Source organism: Jaculus jaculus, chromosome 2, assembly GCF_020740685.1.
Source record: "Jaculus jaculus isolate mJacJac1 chromosome 2, mJacJac1.mat.Y.cur, whole genome shotgun sequence".
Taxonomy (NCBI): domain Eukaryota; kingdom Metazoa; phylum Chordata; class Mammalia; order Rodentia; family Dipodidae; genus Jaculus; species Jaculus jaculus.
This window is the reverse complement of record NC_059103.1, coordinates 103291063-103303854: the sequence shown is the minus strand read 5'-3', so window position 1 is coordinate 103303854 and position 12792 is coordinate 103291063. Positions and strand designations below refer to the sequence as shown.

The window sequence follows — 12792 nt, the reverse complement described above, 5'->3', positions numbered from 1 at the left end:
ATGCCCACCCCCCCACACACACACACACTTGTGCTTTGATGCAAGCATCCTAAAGTCTTAAAACTGTGGGATGAATATCCAAGTTTGGATAACATATACAAACATCACCTCTAAATATTATGCAACTACTCAGGACTTCTTCACAAAGCATCTCATGATCACATGATATGAGCTTATGTGATTTAAGAAATATTGGTTTGGGTTGAATGTAATGCACAAATGTATAATTGTTTTAAAATATTTTTAAATTAAATATATTTAAATATGTTATAGTTATTGATAATTTAACCTTGCATTCAATTACTTTCTTACTCATCAGCATTTCCTTTTTGACATGTGCTGGAGGTTTTACGTTTAATGCATACCCTAAGGACTCTATATTATGTACTAAAGAAATACTTATCCATGTTTGTTGTTGCTCTACTCACAATAGCTACACAAAATTAAAAATATGATGGATAAGTCATATAATAACCTACTTCTTCATTATCTAATTAAAAATATAATTTTTAAGAAAAATATTAGTAAGAAGTATACTGCTAAGTTAGAGAATGTTGTGATCTGAAGTCATAGATTTTTGTAGGTAAATCCCAGTACAAGGAGGTGAGTCACCACCTCCTTCCACACAGTGAGTTTTTTATCATGGTTACCCAAATGCTTCCCTCCACTCTCCCACAAAACAACAGTTAGGCTGTTGATAATGTTCTTGGTTGCTTACCAGAACTATGTGGTAAGACCCTATTACAGAAAGTATGAATGTTTCAGTCACAGGATACTGAGAAATCAATCAAGCTAGAGGTGAGCTAGAAGCATCTTTCCTGCTGTCTAGCTGACATCGTGCTGGAATGTACCATGCAGGCTGCTGAGGGAGGAAAGTCATTAATAGCCTTAACCAACAGTGGATCTCATAATCTCCACAATGAACTAGCCAGGTAAGATGTATCCATCAGAACAATAGTGGCAGGTAAGTTATGGGAATAACCAACTGCTCCCTAATTGGATTTGAAGCCCTCTCAGTGGTGGGAAGGGAGCCTTCCTTGGCAGTGATAAACAAATCAAAAACCTATAGCTTGTTAGGTCATAGGTTATATAAGAAAGCTACCATTGTCATCTGGATAAATAGGTACATTGTGCCCATAAAACTGCCCCCTAAATGGTTATGTTTATACCCATTAATTAGAACTGTTTTCAAGTTTAGTTAGAGAAGTTTCCTGTTGTATATGTCAGTGAATATTATGGAGACCCAAGACTCACCAAGGTGATGAGAAGAGGCAGTACAGTTCTAAGCAGGATGAGGCATCCCTATCACATTGTCCAGACACAAGGAGCATTGCAGAGGAGATGGTAGAAACAATACTGGTGCTGTTCTCACGGTCAGCCAAAGGAGCTTCACTAAGGAAATGGAAATAGATACTGAAGAGACTCAAAATTCATCCAAGTGCCAAAAATAAGAGGCCATTGAGAGCTCAACACTAAGTGAAACATCTCTATCATACCCAGCATGGCACAAGGAATATGGCAGAAGAGGGGTGGAAAGAGTATAACAATCACTGGGTGGGAAGGAGTCACTTTGGGCACTGATGTGCATTCATGAAAGCACATTGAATGTCTTTAAATCCACAAAACCTGGGCAATATTGAGCCCATTAATATATTGATATAGAGGCGAGAGGGGGACAGAAGAGAATGTGACATCAAAACAGAGGAAGGACTACTTGGAAAGAGGAGGTTCAGTGAAATAATAGTGAAGGGGGAGAGAAAAAGAGGATAATAAGAGGGGATATGATCAAATTATAATCTGTTCATTATTGAAATTCTCAATAAATGAAGGTTAATGTGTAGGTTCAGCTATATGGTCTGCCTTTTAGGAAGTAAAATTTTATGATACCATTGCCATTTGCAGGGAACACCTGAACCACAAGACACTGGAGAGGGTAGGATCAAGGCTAGCCTTAATCTTCTACATCTTCCCTCCCTCCCTCTCCCTCTCTCTCTATCTCTTTCTCTTCTCTCTAACTCTTGTATATTAGTTATCTTTTTCCTTATTTTCTTAGTGAGAACTGACCTGTAACTCCCAGTACCAGCATGGGGCTATCATCCACAATGAGCTTTTGATCAGAGAGACCTATAAAGTTTCTTAAGAGAAAGACATATTTCTGTCAGAGTACTTGATGACCCACCAAAGGTTAGTGGTAAGACCCTACTGCTGAAGACACCTTTTGTGGTTGACACATAAAATAGAATGGCATGGCTAGAAGCTGGAAGAGAGTCAGTCCCCAGACAGTCAGCGTGTCTAGTGCCAGAAGGTGCTACATAGGCAACTGGGGGAAAATGACCAACATCTGTCCAAGCAACTCATAGTCTAACCTACTTACCAGCAAATAACCTGTTGTGATGCCCACACAAGTGCAATAGTGGCACACAGCCATGGTGGGGAACCAACTGCTCTTGATTTGGCTAACTGATCCCCTCAGTGGTATGGGACCCATAGCTGGAGCTGGGAAACAAATCAGAACCATATTCAAACATTAGCCCACTCTCCAATATCAAGCTGCCATCAACCATGGGCTACAAGAAGGCCTATACTTATTAAACTCTCTATAAAAAAAAATATGGGTTACCTCATTTGTCCTGGTGCTAACTTACTCTCTGTTGGAGAATCTGCTTCTTTTGTTCACATAGTTGTAGATCCTAAGGAGAGAGCCACCCCATTGTACCTCAAAATGGCCCTGGCTAAAACTAAGAATAATTGGCAGAACAAGCAAGTGTGCTGTTTTCCTGGTGAACTGGATACCAGCACAAGGGGGAAGGAGACCAACACAGAGAAAAGTCAATTCCTACCAAATCAGAGAGCCAGAGACCCAGAGGCCCCGAACACCTCATCACTGAAGCAGACCAAAAATGAACCCAACATGGCTCAGGGAAATTTTGTGGAAGAGGGGGCGGAAAGAATGTCAGAGCAACATGTTGGGTCATGATATACAGAGACATTTATACTACCCATCCATAACTGTGGGCTAACTCCACAACGCATGACCCATATATCTCAACGGGGGGGCCAATGGGGAGGGGTATGTCACGAATGAGCCTAATAATGGTACCAAACTGACTGTATTTGCTGAATACAAAACTAATCAATTAAAAAAATTAAAAAAGAAGAAAAAAAATAAAGATTAATGTGTTACTTTTTCAAATGGGTTAACTATAGGAGGCCTGAAAACAAGGAGCCATCAAGTCAGGTAGTCTGGGAACACACGGTCATAAGTCCTGAGTGAGAAAACACTATACAAGACACTAATAAATGTCCAGAGGGCTGGAGAAAGAAATGCTAAAGAGCTTAGTGGTGAGAGCATAAGGCATGGAAGACTTTGAGCAATGAAAAGCTGTACTTTGTGGGTGGACTTCCATGGAGACTGACTGCACCAAGCTTGAACTTGATGGCCAGTTATTCACCCTGCAACTGTTAATGGGCAACAAGCAAGATGACTACAGGAATTGATGGTCCCAAGTCAGAAGACAAAGGGCAGGTTTGTGGTTTCCTCTTTACCATGTAGATTTTGGTTGGATGGCTGGATTTTGCTAATTTCTTCTATTGTCACTGGTGGTACAGTACTTGGCCTTTATCAATTTAAATTTAAAATTTTATATCTGGTTTAGTTCAGTGCTGCTACAGGGTTTGACTTTTTTCCTCTCTAAGTAATACTGTGCATTGGTCCCTAAAGTGAAAGCTGCTTACGAAAAAAGTTGTTACAAATGAAACCAGAAGAGATACACATCCCAACAGATGTGTTAATCTCACCACAGAAGCACAGTAAACATGAAAAATCAAAGTAACATAACTCCTCCACAAGATCTGAACTCCTTAACTACTGAATACAACAATACTGAATTAGGTAAATAGCAAACAAGGACTCCAAAAACACATTTGTAAAAATGATCAAAAATTCCATAGGATACAAACATGCAGATAAATGACATACATAGGGGATGTCAAAAGCAATGATGAGAAAATAAGCAACATGTGAGAAAGTCAGAAAAAGGGATGAGAAATTTTAAAGGAAACTTCTAGACATATATGGCCAATAAAAATTATATCAAAGAAACATAAACAACTTAAACTTATCTATAATGATAAACAGTATTGGAGTAGTATTAATCTCATAGCAAAGTAACACCCAAGACCAAATGAATTCACTGCCAAATTCTATGTAGACCATGTTAAACTTGAAGCTGCACAATCCTCTTGTCTCTGCCTCCTGAGCACTGGCATTATGGGCATGAGCCACATGCCTGGATCACTGCTAAATTAAACCAGGCCATTAAAGAAAAACTACCTGTGTTTCTCATACTTTCTGATACAATAGGAAGGGAAGGAAGACTACCAAACTCATTCTCTGAAGCCAGTATAACCTTAATACCAAAACCAGGTAAGGGAAGAACAAGAATAGAATATTGTAGACCAATTTCTCTGATAAATGCAGGCAGAAAATTCTCAATAAAATATTTAAAAATTCATGGTGCTGGAGAGATTGGTCAATGATTAAGGTGCTTTCCTGCAAAGCCTAACAACTCAGGTTCAGTTCTTCAGTACCCATATAAAGCCAGATGCACAAAACAGTGCATATGTCTGGAGTTTGTTTCCAATGGCTAGATACCCTGGCATACCCATTCTGTCTGTCTCTCTCTTCTCTCTCTCTCTCCTTGCAAATAAATACAAAAAAATTTGACAATTCAACTAAACAACATATTTAAAAATATGATACATCTATAGCAACTTAATTCCATCCCATATATGTAAGGATGATGGCTCAACATACCTAAATCCATAAGTGTAGTACAGCACATAAAGAGATACAAGGGCTGAAATCAAGGGTTAACCTCAATTGATATAGACAAGGTCATTGACAAAGTTTGACACCTTTCATGAAAAAAGCTCTGAAGAAGGTAGAAATTGAAGATAGATGCCTTAACATAATATAGGCTATATATAACAAATCTATAGCCAAACTTATACTAAACAGAGAAAACCTAAAAGCATTTACTCTAAAATTAGGAGACAACCATGAATGAGTCAGGGTGCCAACTTTCCCCATTTTTTTTTTAATTAGTTTTGTACTCAGTGTATACAGTCAAGTGGGTACCATTGTTAGCCTCCTCCCTGTCTTCGCCCTTCCACAGGGACCCTCCTCATTGGGGAATACGGGCTGTGCATTGTAGGGATGGCCATCTTATTAAACATATTGTTTGAAGACTTCGTATGAAAATAAAGCAAGAGAAAATAATAAAATTGATACAAATATGAAAGAAAATGTCTAATAACTACTTGTACATGATATGGACTTATACGTAAAAGACATTTAAATTTCCACCAGACATACTCAGCAAGGCTAAAGGAACTTAGCAGTAGAGGGTGCAGAAAGAATATGGAGCTACAAGATGGGGAGACATATTCTGAGGCATTGTTCCCCAGCCCCTCCACAGGAACATGACCCCACAGTGATTGCTGAAAACCCCACTGAGGAGTACACTCAATGAAATGGTGATGGGGAGAGGGACATAAGAGCATAACTTCATGGACATATGACAAATTTGCAATATTTTTATGTTATTAAAATTATTAATAAAAATAAAAAATCAAAAAAATCTTAAATCTTTCATCAAAATAACATGATGCAAAATCAATATACAAAAGCCTGAGGTTTTTCTATATACCAATATAAAACATGCTTTGAAAGAAATAAAAAAACCTCATTCATAATAGATTAATAACAACAACAGGAAAAAAAAACTAGGAATAAACTTGAGGAAGGTAAAGAGCTCCACAGTGAAAACGTTCAAAGAATGAAGAAATAAACGGAATACACTACAAAACAGAAAGACCTCTCATAAACAGGGATTGGAAGACGTAATATTGTGAAAGTGACTCTCTCAGTGAATAATACACAGATTCAGTGAAATTTTTTCTTTTCAAATTTCAAAGAATATGAACACTATGTGTGTGTGTGTGTGTGTGTGTGTGTGTGTGTGTGTGTGTGTGTGTTGGGGGCGGGTTGTCCCTCATATGGAAATACAGAAGATTGCAAACATCCAAAGCAATCCTAAGCAAGCAAAGCAAAGTATAATACCTGTGCTCTACAGAGCCACAGTAGGGAAGCAGCAAGTGATTAGCACAAGAATAGTCACATACACCAATGAAATATAATACATGACCCATAAATGAACTGATGCAGCTATGGTGATCTAATTAAAGAAAACAAAGGTTTCAAAATCACACATTGAAGAAAAGATAGCCAGTTCAACAATTTGTGCCAAGAAAAATGAACATCAACATAGAAGTATGCAACTATATCTCAGTCTCTCACCCTGTACAAAATCCAACTCAAAACTGATGAAAGAACTTAATATAAAACATAAAACTTTAAAACTATCAGAGGAAAATATTTGGTAAAACACTTTTTTAAAGTTCCATTACATTTATTTTTCTTTTTTTAATTTAATTTAATTTTTTCTCAATTTTTTAAACATGTTCCATGATTATAAAAAAATATACCATGGTAATTCCCTCCCTTCCCCCTTTTCCCCTTTGAAATTCCATTCTCCATCATATCCCCTCCCCATCTCAATAAGTGTCTCTTTATTTTGATGTCTTTGAGATGCAGGCATAAGCAAAGATTTTCTGAAAAGGACTCAAAAAGCTCAGGAAATATTTTCAGAATTGACAATTGACACGTGAGATGAGAAATTCATAGGATGAAGAGACAGCCTATAGAATGGGAGGAAAACAGTCAACTACACTTTTGACAGAAGCTGCATATCTAGAATTTACAACAAACTTACAAAAGTAAATACCACCCAAACTACCAAATCAATAAATGGGCAAATGGTAATCATATATATATATATATATATATATATATATATATATATATATATATATATGTACACACACACATGTATATATATAAAGTGTTTATTATCTTCACTTATCCAGAAGATGCAAATTATAATGGCATTGAGATTCCACTTCAACTCTGGGATAATGACTACCATCAGTAAAACATGACGAAAATGTGCTGGTAACAATAAGAGGAAAGAATACCTAATATTAGTGGTAGAAATGTAGATTGATATAAGCGCTGTGGGAATCAATATGGAGATTCCTCAAACTACCATAGAATTCAGGTATATAATCCCATGGTTTATACCTGAAGAGATGTAAATCTACATAACACGGTGTATTAGCTAATGTTCTCATTTCTGTCACCAAACATATAAGAATCAATTTAGGAGCTTATTTTGGCATATAATGAGAGTTAGTCCATCATAGTGGTGAGAGTATGGTTGCTACAGCATGAGGTGGATAGTCACATCATGTCCAAAGTCAGGAAATACACACAGACACAGAGAGAGAGAGAGGAGTACTGTAACTTCTCTTGTCCTCTCCTTTTATTTCAGTTTGGGGTCCCGGGCCATGTAATAGGATTACTCCTACCTAGGATGGAACTTTCCGTCTCAATTAAACCTTTATGGAACCATCCTCATAGACACACCCAGAAGACTGCTTCTGTGATAATTTTAAATCTAGTCAAGCTAACAAGGAAGATAAACCATGACAACTCCATTTATTGTCAACTTGACACTAAAACACATCATTTTAAATCATGACACTCTACCTGTGACCCAAAAATCTCTTGTTTTAATTTCATAATGCAAAATACTTTTAGTCCATTTCTAAAAGTCTTCATAGTATTTAATAATCCCAACACTTTCCAAAAGTCCAAAGTCTCTTAAGAAACTCAAAGCAATCTCTTAACTGGGATCCCCAGTGAAATTAAAACCCAGGTTACATACTTCTAATATGCAATGACTTAGAATTGACATTGCCATTACCAAAGAGAGAAATGGAGCATCAGAAAAAAATACTGGGCCAAAGCAAGTCTAAAACCTAGGACAGCAGACAGCAAATTCGGAGGCACTGTGTCTGTCACCTTGGGTTCATGATGGAATCATTCGGGTTCCAAAAGCTGTGAGAAGTCCCACACCACCTGAAATAAACTCTTTCCTCCCATAAGCTACTTCTGATTGGGTATTTGTCCCAGCAAGAAGATGGTAACTGCAATACTGCTTGAAAAAATGCTTTCATTTACATCCTTCAAAACACAGAGGACTCTACAACTCTGATGAAAGTGGGAGGGCATAATGAGGCTATGTTTTAATGGCATCTTCCATGTGATGTTAGTTCATAAAAAGTGAAAGAGTGAAAGGATTATGACAGCTTTCACCAAGGTTCAAGAATGCTGCTGAGACAAGACAATATGGACAGAATTGGGTTTCTGGCTAGAAGGTTCTCCAAGGTGCTTGATGTCAGGTGATACCTAAATTGCAATGAAGATTCCCAGAATTTGGAGATGCTAAGATCATGGAGCTTATGCCAAGGAAAGCTACAGGTATGCCATTAAACAAAGCAGTCTATGACTTTTGTATTCAGCCTCATCTAAGTTTTCAAATCATTGAAAAAACGCAGGAAAAAGCATGCCAGAAGGCAACCCAAGTGACCTCTTGCCCTGTTTTAGATAGTGTTTATTTCCTTCTAAAAATAATGATTTAGGCCTTCACTATTTGCATTTTTCTCACCATTCTGGTCTTCTAAACTATCCCTGGAATATTCCATTTGTCATCTATGCTTACAAAACTTTTGGGTAATCTACCTAAAAGGTCTAAACTCTTCCACTTTCCATTGACAAAAATGTTCCAAAGGCTTAAGAACCACATGTTCAAGTTTATCACAGCTGTCAATCAGTCTTCACTACCAATTTTATCTATTAGTGTTTTTTTTTTTTTCTGTTACTTAATACCCAACAAGAAGCTTAAGGGAGGAAGGGTTTATTTTGTCTTACAGTTTGAGTACATAATCCATCATGGTGGGGAAGGTATGGCAGCAAGAATGTGAGGCAGATGGTCACAATGTGTGGACAGGAAATAGGGACTCTCTCTGCCCTCTCCTTTTCATGAAGTTTAGGCTCTGGTTTATGGATTGGTGCCACCAAGTCATGGCCCTGACAGCTCCAATCCTGGAATCTTCTTTGCAAGTTGGATTTTACCTTCCCTACTTCACATGGTAGCTTTGCCTGTATCCCTAACAGAAAGTTCCACCCTGTCACACATTTCCTGATCAGCAACAGGTAGTAATACTTGAATGAAGAGGTTTGAAGTAAAACATAGCTCTTATGAGGAATCCACTTCCATAGTCCTCCCTATTCAATTCAGCTTTTCTGGAACCAACCTCCTACATACACACATCCAGAGGTATGTTTCCATGGGAATTCTATTTTTTAATCAATTTAATTTTTTTATTTCTATTTATTTGAGAGAGAAAGAGAGGCACAAATGGAATAGGCATGCCAAGATCCCCAGCCACTGAAGATGAACTCCAGACGAATGCTCCATCATGTGCATCTTGCTTATCTGGGTTCTGGGTAATTGAACCTGAGTCTTTTGGCTTTACAGGCAAGTGCCTTAACCATTAAGCAATCCCTCCAGCCCTTCATGGGGATCCTAAATTCTTGTTTACAAAGATTATTAACCATCACACACAGAGATCTTTGCACATCCATGTTTATTGCATCATCATTCACAGCAGCCAAGATATGGAAACAGCACTGATGCCCTTCAACCAATGCATGTATAAAGAAAGGTGGTATATAAACACAATTAAGTTTCATTTAGGGGGTTAAAAAAATGAAATTTTGTCATTTGCAGGAAAATAGGTGCAACTGAAGATCATCCTGTGTTGCTGGATCTCCCCAAACAGACCTTGGGGGTGGGGGTAAGAAGGCACAGGGTCAAGGACACACACTACAGGAATCAGGTGAGAAGCTGAAAGCAACTTGTTTATTGAGGAAAACAGACATCTCTATATACCCCTTCCCCACTTCCCATTGGTCCTTTTGTTGTTTGTCATTGTGTTGTCCCTTTTCCATTGGCTCATTTCCTCTATTGGTGGTGTCTGGGTGTTTAGGCAGGATTTAGGTTGGCTCACGGGAGAAGTAGTAGTCACGCATGTGCTGTAATCTCAGGGCCAAATCTCAGGGACCCCCTGGCTATGCTTCTCCTACATATCCACCCTTTTTTTATTTCTTTTGATATTGCAGCGAGAGCTTAAGCCCAATGCTCTGGTTTTATTACTCCCGCCTCAGAGGGCGCCCAGCATAATAGACTGTGTCTGTCTTCAGTTGTCTTCTGCAAAGTTAAGCCTTACCTATCATTGGCACATGAGTATTTAATTCATGTCCTGTCTTAGGTTGACCCAGCCCAAGAGGACGTTACTGGTCTTTGATTACCGGTCCTGAAAGGATGAACCCCTGGAAGACATGCTGGGGTGTTTGGGAGGGCAATTTATATAGAGGCTTCATGGATTTCCTTGAGCCAGGCCCAAACTACGTCATGAGGTGGACCACGATTAGGATGTTCAAGAGCCATGAGTAGTGTAGACTTATGGATGGTGCACTGGAGTGACGCGTGCTGTAGGAGACACTTAAGGAGGACAATCAGAAACAAAGTAACTCTGCCCATAACAGCATATGTAATGATCCAGGAGGAGTTAAATAGTCTTTTAAAATTATTCCAGATCAAACAACAGTACTTCAACCTGGGTCTGATAGAGACCATATTGAATATTTAGGCGGGCTTGGGCCTCTGCTTGGTCATCATAAGCAGAGCGCCAGCTGAGGAAAACTGAGGGCTCCAGCACAGCCTTAAGAAGGCGGTACCCACCATAATGTGTTTAAAGCTGCATGGCCCATTGTCAGAGGACTTGTTCAAAAATAAGGAGAGTCTTGCAGACCGGGCTGCAGGGCGTTGGTGCGGCTCCACCATGTTGAAGGTGTCCTTGAAGATCATGCTCAGGTCGGACCCGCGGCTGCCCTACAAAGTACTCAGTGTTCCTGAAAGCACACCTTTTACAGCAGTCTTAAAGTTTGCAGCAGAAGAATTTAAAGTTCCTGCAGCAACAAGTGCAATTATTACCAATGATGGAATAGGAATGAATCCTGCTCAGACTGCTGGAAATGTTTTTCTAAAGCACGGTTCAGAACTACGAATTATTCCTAGAGATCGTGTTGGAAGTCATTAATACATGCAACTTGGAGCACAGTTACCGACCAAAATGAATATTGATGTTTGTTGTTGCTGTAAAATTGAAATCGGGTATTTAAGATACCATGAAAATAACAAGAATCAAAGAAACACTGAACAGTGGCTCTTCTGTCCCTTGTTGTTCATACTTTTCATTTGAAATGGGAAGCCTCATGAATGGAGGGCACGACCTCCAGAGAAGATGGTACCGTTGACGACTGCTACCTCATCACAAGTGAGCGTTCACTTGTGGCAAATCGATTATCTGACTTGGCTAATAATTCTTAGCCAGAACATTTTGAAAGTTAAAGCTCACTGTTATACTTGTATTTGAGTTAAAATATAATAGGATTATGGGTCATGGATGACAATTGACTTGATATTATCTTACTTGCAAACTCATAGTTGATTACTTTATAGTCTGATGACGTTAATAGACATTTCAGTGAAAAATCTTAGCTTTTTAAGTTTCAACCTTAATATATCCTATAAATTTTAATTTCTCATCATGAAACCAAAAGGTGAATTTTTAGATCTATCCATTGTATCTATAAATATTTAACTGTGATCTTGCAAAATTCAGTGTTTATAATTGAATTGAGAAAAGTAGAAACATCTTTTGTTGAGTTATGTATTCTTTTAATACCAACTTACATGACAGAAATCCTCAAGAATCCATTTTTTGAGGATATTTTTGAACAGTGTTCAGAAAGAACGTTGTTGCAGAGGAGACCTGAAGTGTATGCGTGGCATTGAGCAAAGCAGCACTGACTGGAGGGCTGATGAGCAGAACTCGCTGAAGACCTGGCCTTTAAGGCAGTGTCACTGCTAGTCATCTTGTGGATAAGAAGCCTGGGGAGGGAAGATGGGAAAGCCCAGATGGCCCGACTGGGACAAGAAAGCAAAGGACTGCAGTGACAAGGAACAGCACCGAGCTGCAGGAAAAGTCCACGGGCTGGACAAACCTAAAAGAATAGGTTGTAGAAAAGCGAAAGGGAAGACAAAATACATGACATAGACTTAAGTACCAGATGACAGACAGGAGGCTATATTATATGAATGTAAACACTTCAGAAATACCCTTGATGAAGGTCTGAAGAAAGATTTGTCCGTACAGAGAAAATCTTAATCTCTGCTGTCTTGAGGGATGAATTAAAGGCTTATGACTCAGAGCCGGGGCTTGAGCAGTTGCATTTTCAGTAGTGCGCTCTGGAGGCAAGGGGAAGGCAGGTTCTCACTAACTACTCGCTACATTCATGGATAAAGCTCTAGGACCAAGTTTTACCTTGACATGTTTGAGTGTTAGGCCTCAGTTTATTTATAAGAAAATGTAACACACACAGCATCTGAAAGCTACATTAATGGTTTGGGAAATTACTAGATATCGATCACAAATTATCAAAGCAGGGGTTACCAGCTGATACAGGTAATTCTATTTTTATAAAAATCTAGTACTTAGTGACCCAGCTCTTTATAAAATTAGACCTCAGTTAAGCAGAACTGTCTGAATACTGTCTTTTAAGTTCTGGGCTTAATTATAATTGTCTTCTTTCTCCTCTTATAACACAAGTCTGCCTGCTGCTTGTGCAGTCCACTTAAATGTCCTTTGCTATAAAGTGATATATTTAATACTTACTTTTTGGTTTTGAAAATTAAATTG

At 38.5% G+C, this 12792-nt stretch overlaps 1 protein-coding gene across 1 annotated transcript; it reads left to right on the top strand.

Annotated features, from left to right (window-relative positions):
- The first annotated feature begins 10872 nt into the window (after positions 1-10872).
- Positions 10873-11153, top strand: LOC101609308 (ubiquitin-fold modifier 1-like). Its single transcript, XM_045144256.1, has one exon. It carries the CDS (start codon positions 10873-10875, stop codon positions 11128-11130), a length of 258 nt encoding a protein of 85 aa, XP_045000191.1. The 3' UTR covers positions 11131-11153.
- The last annotated feature ends 1639 nt before the right edge of the window (positions 11154-12792 follow it).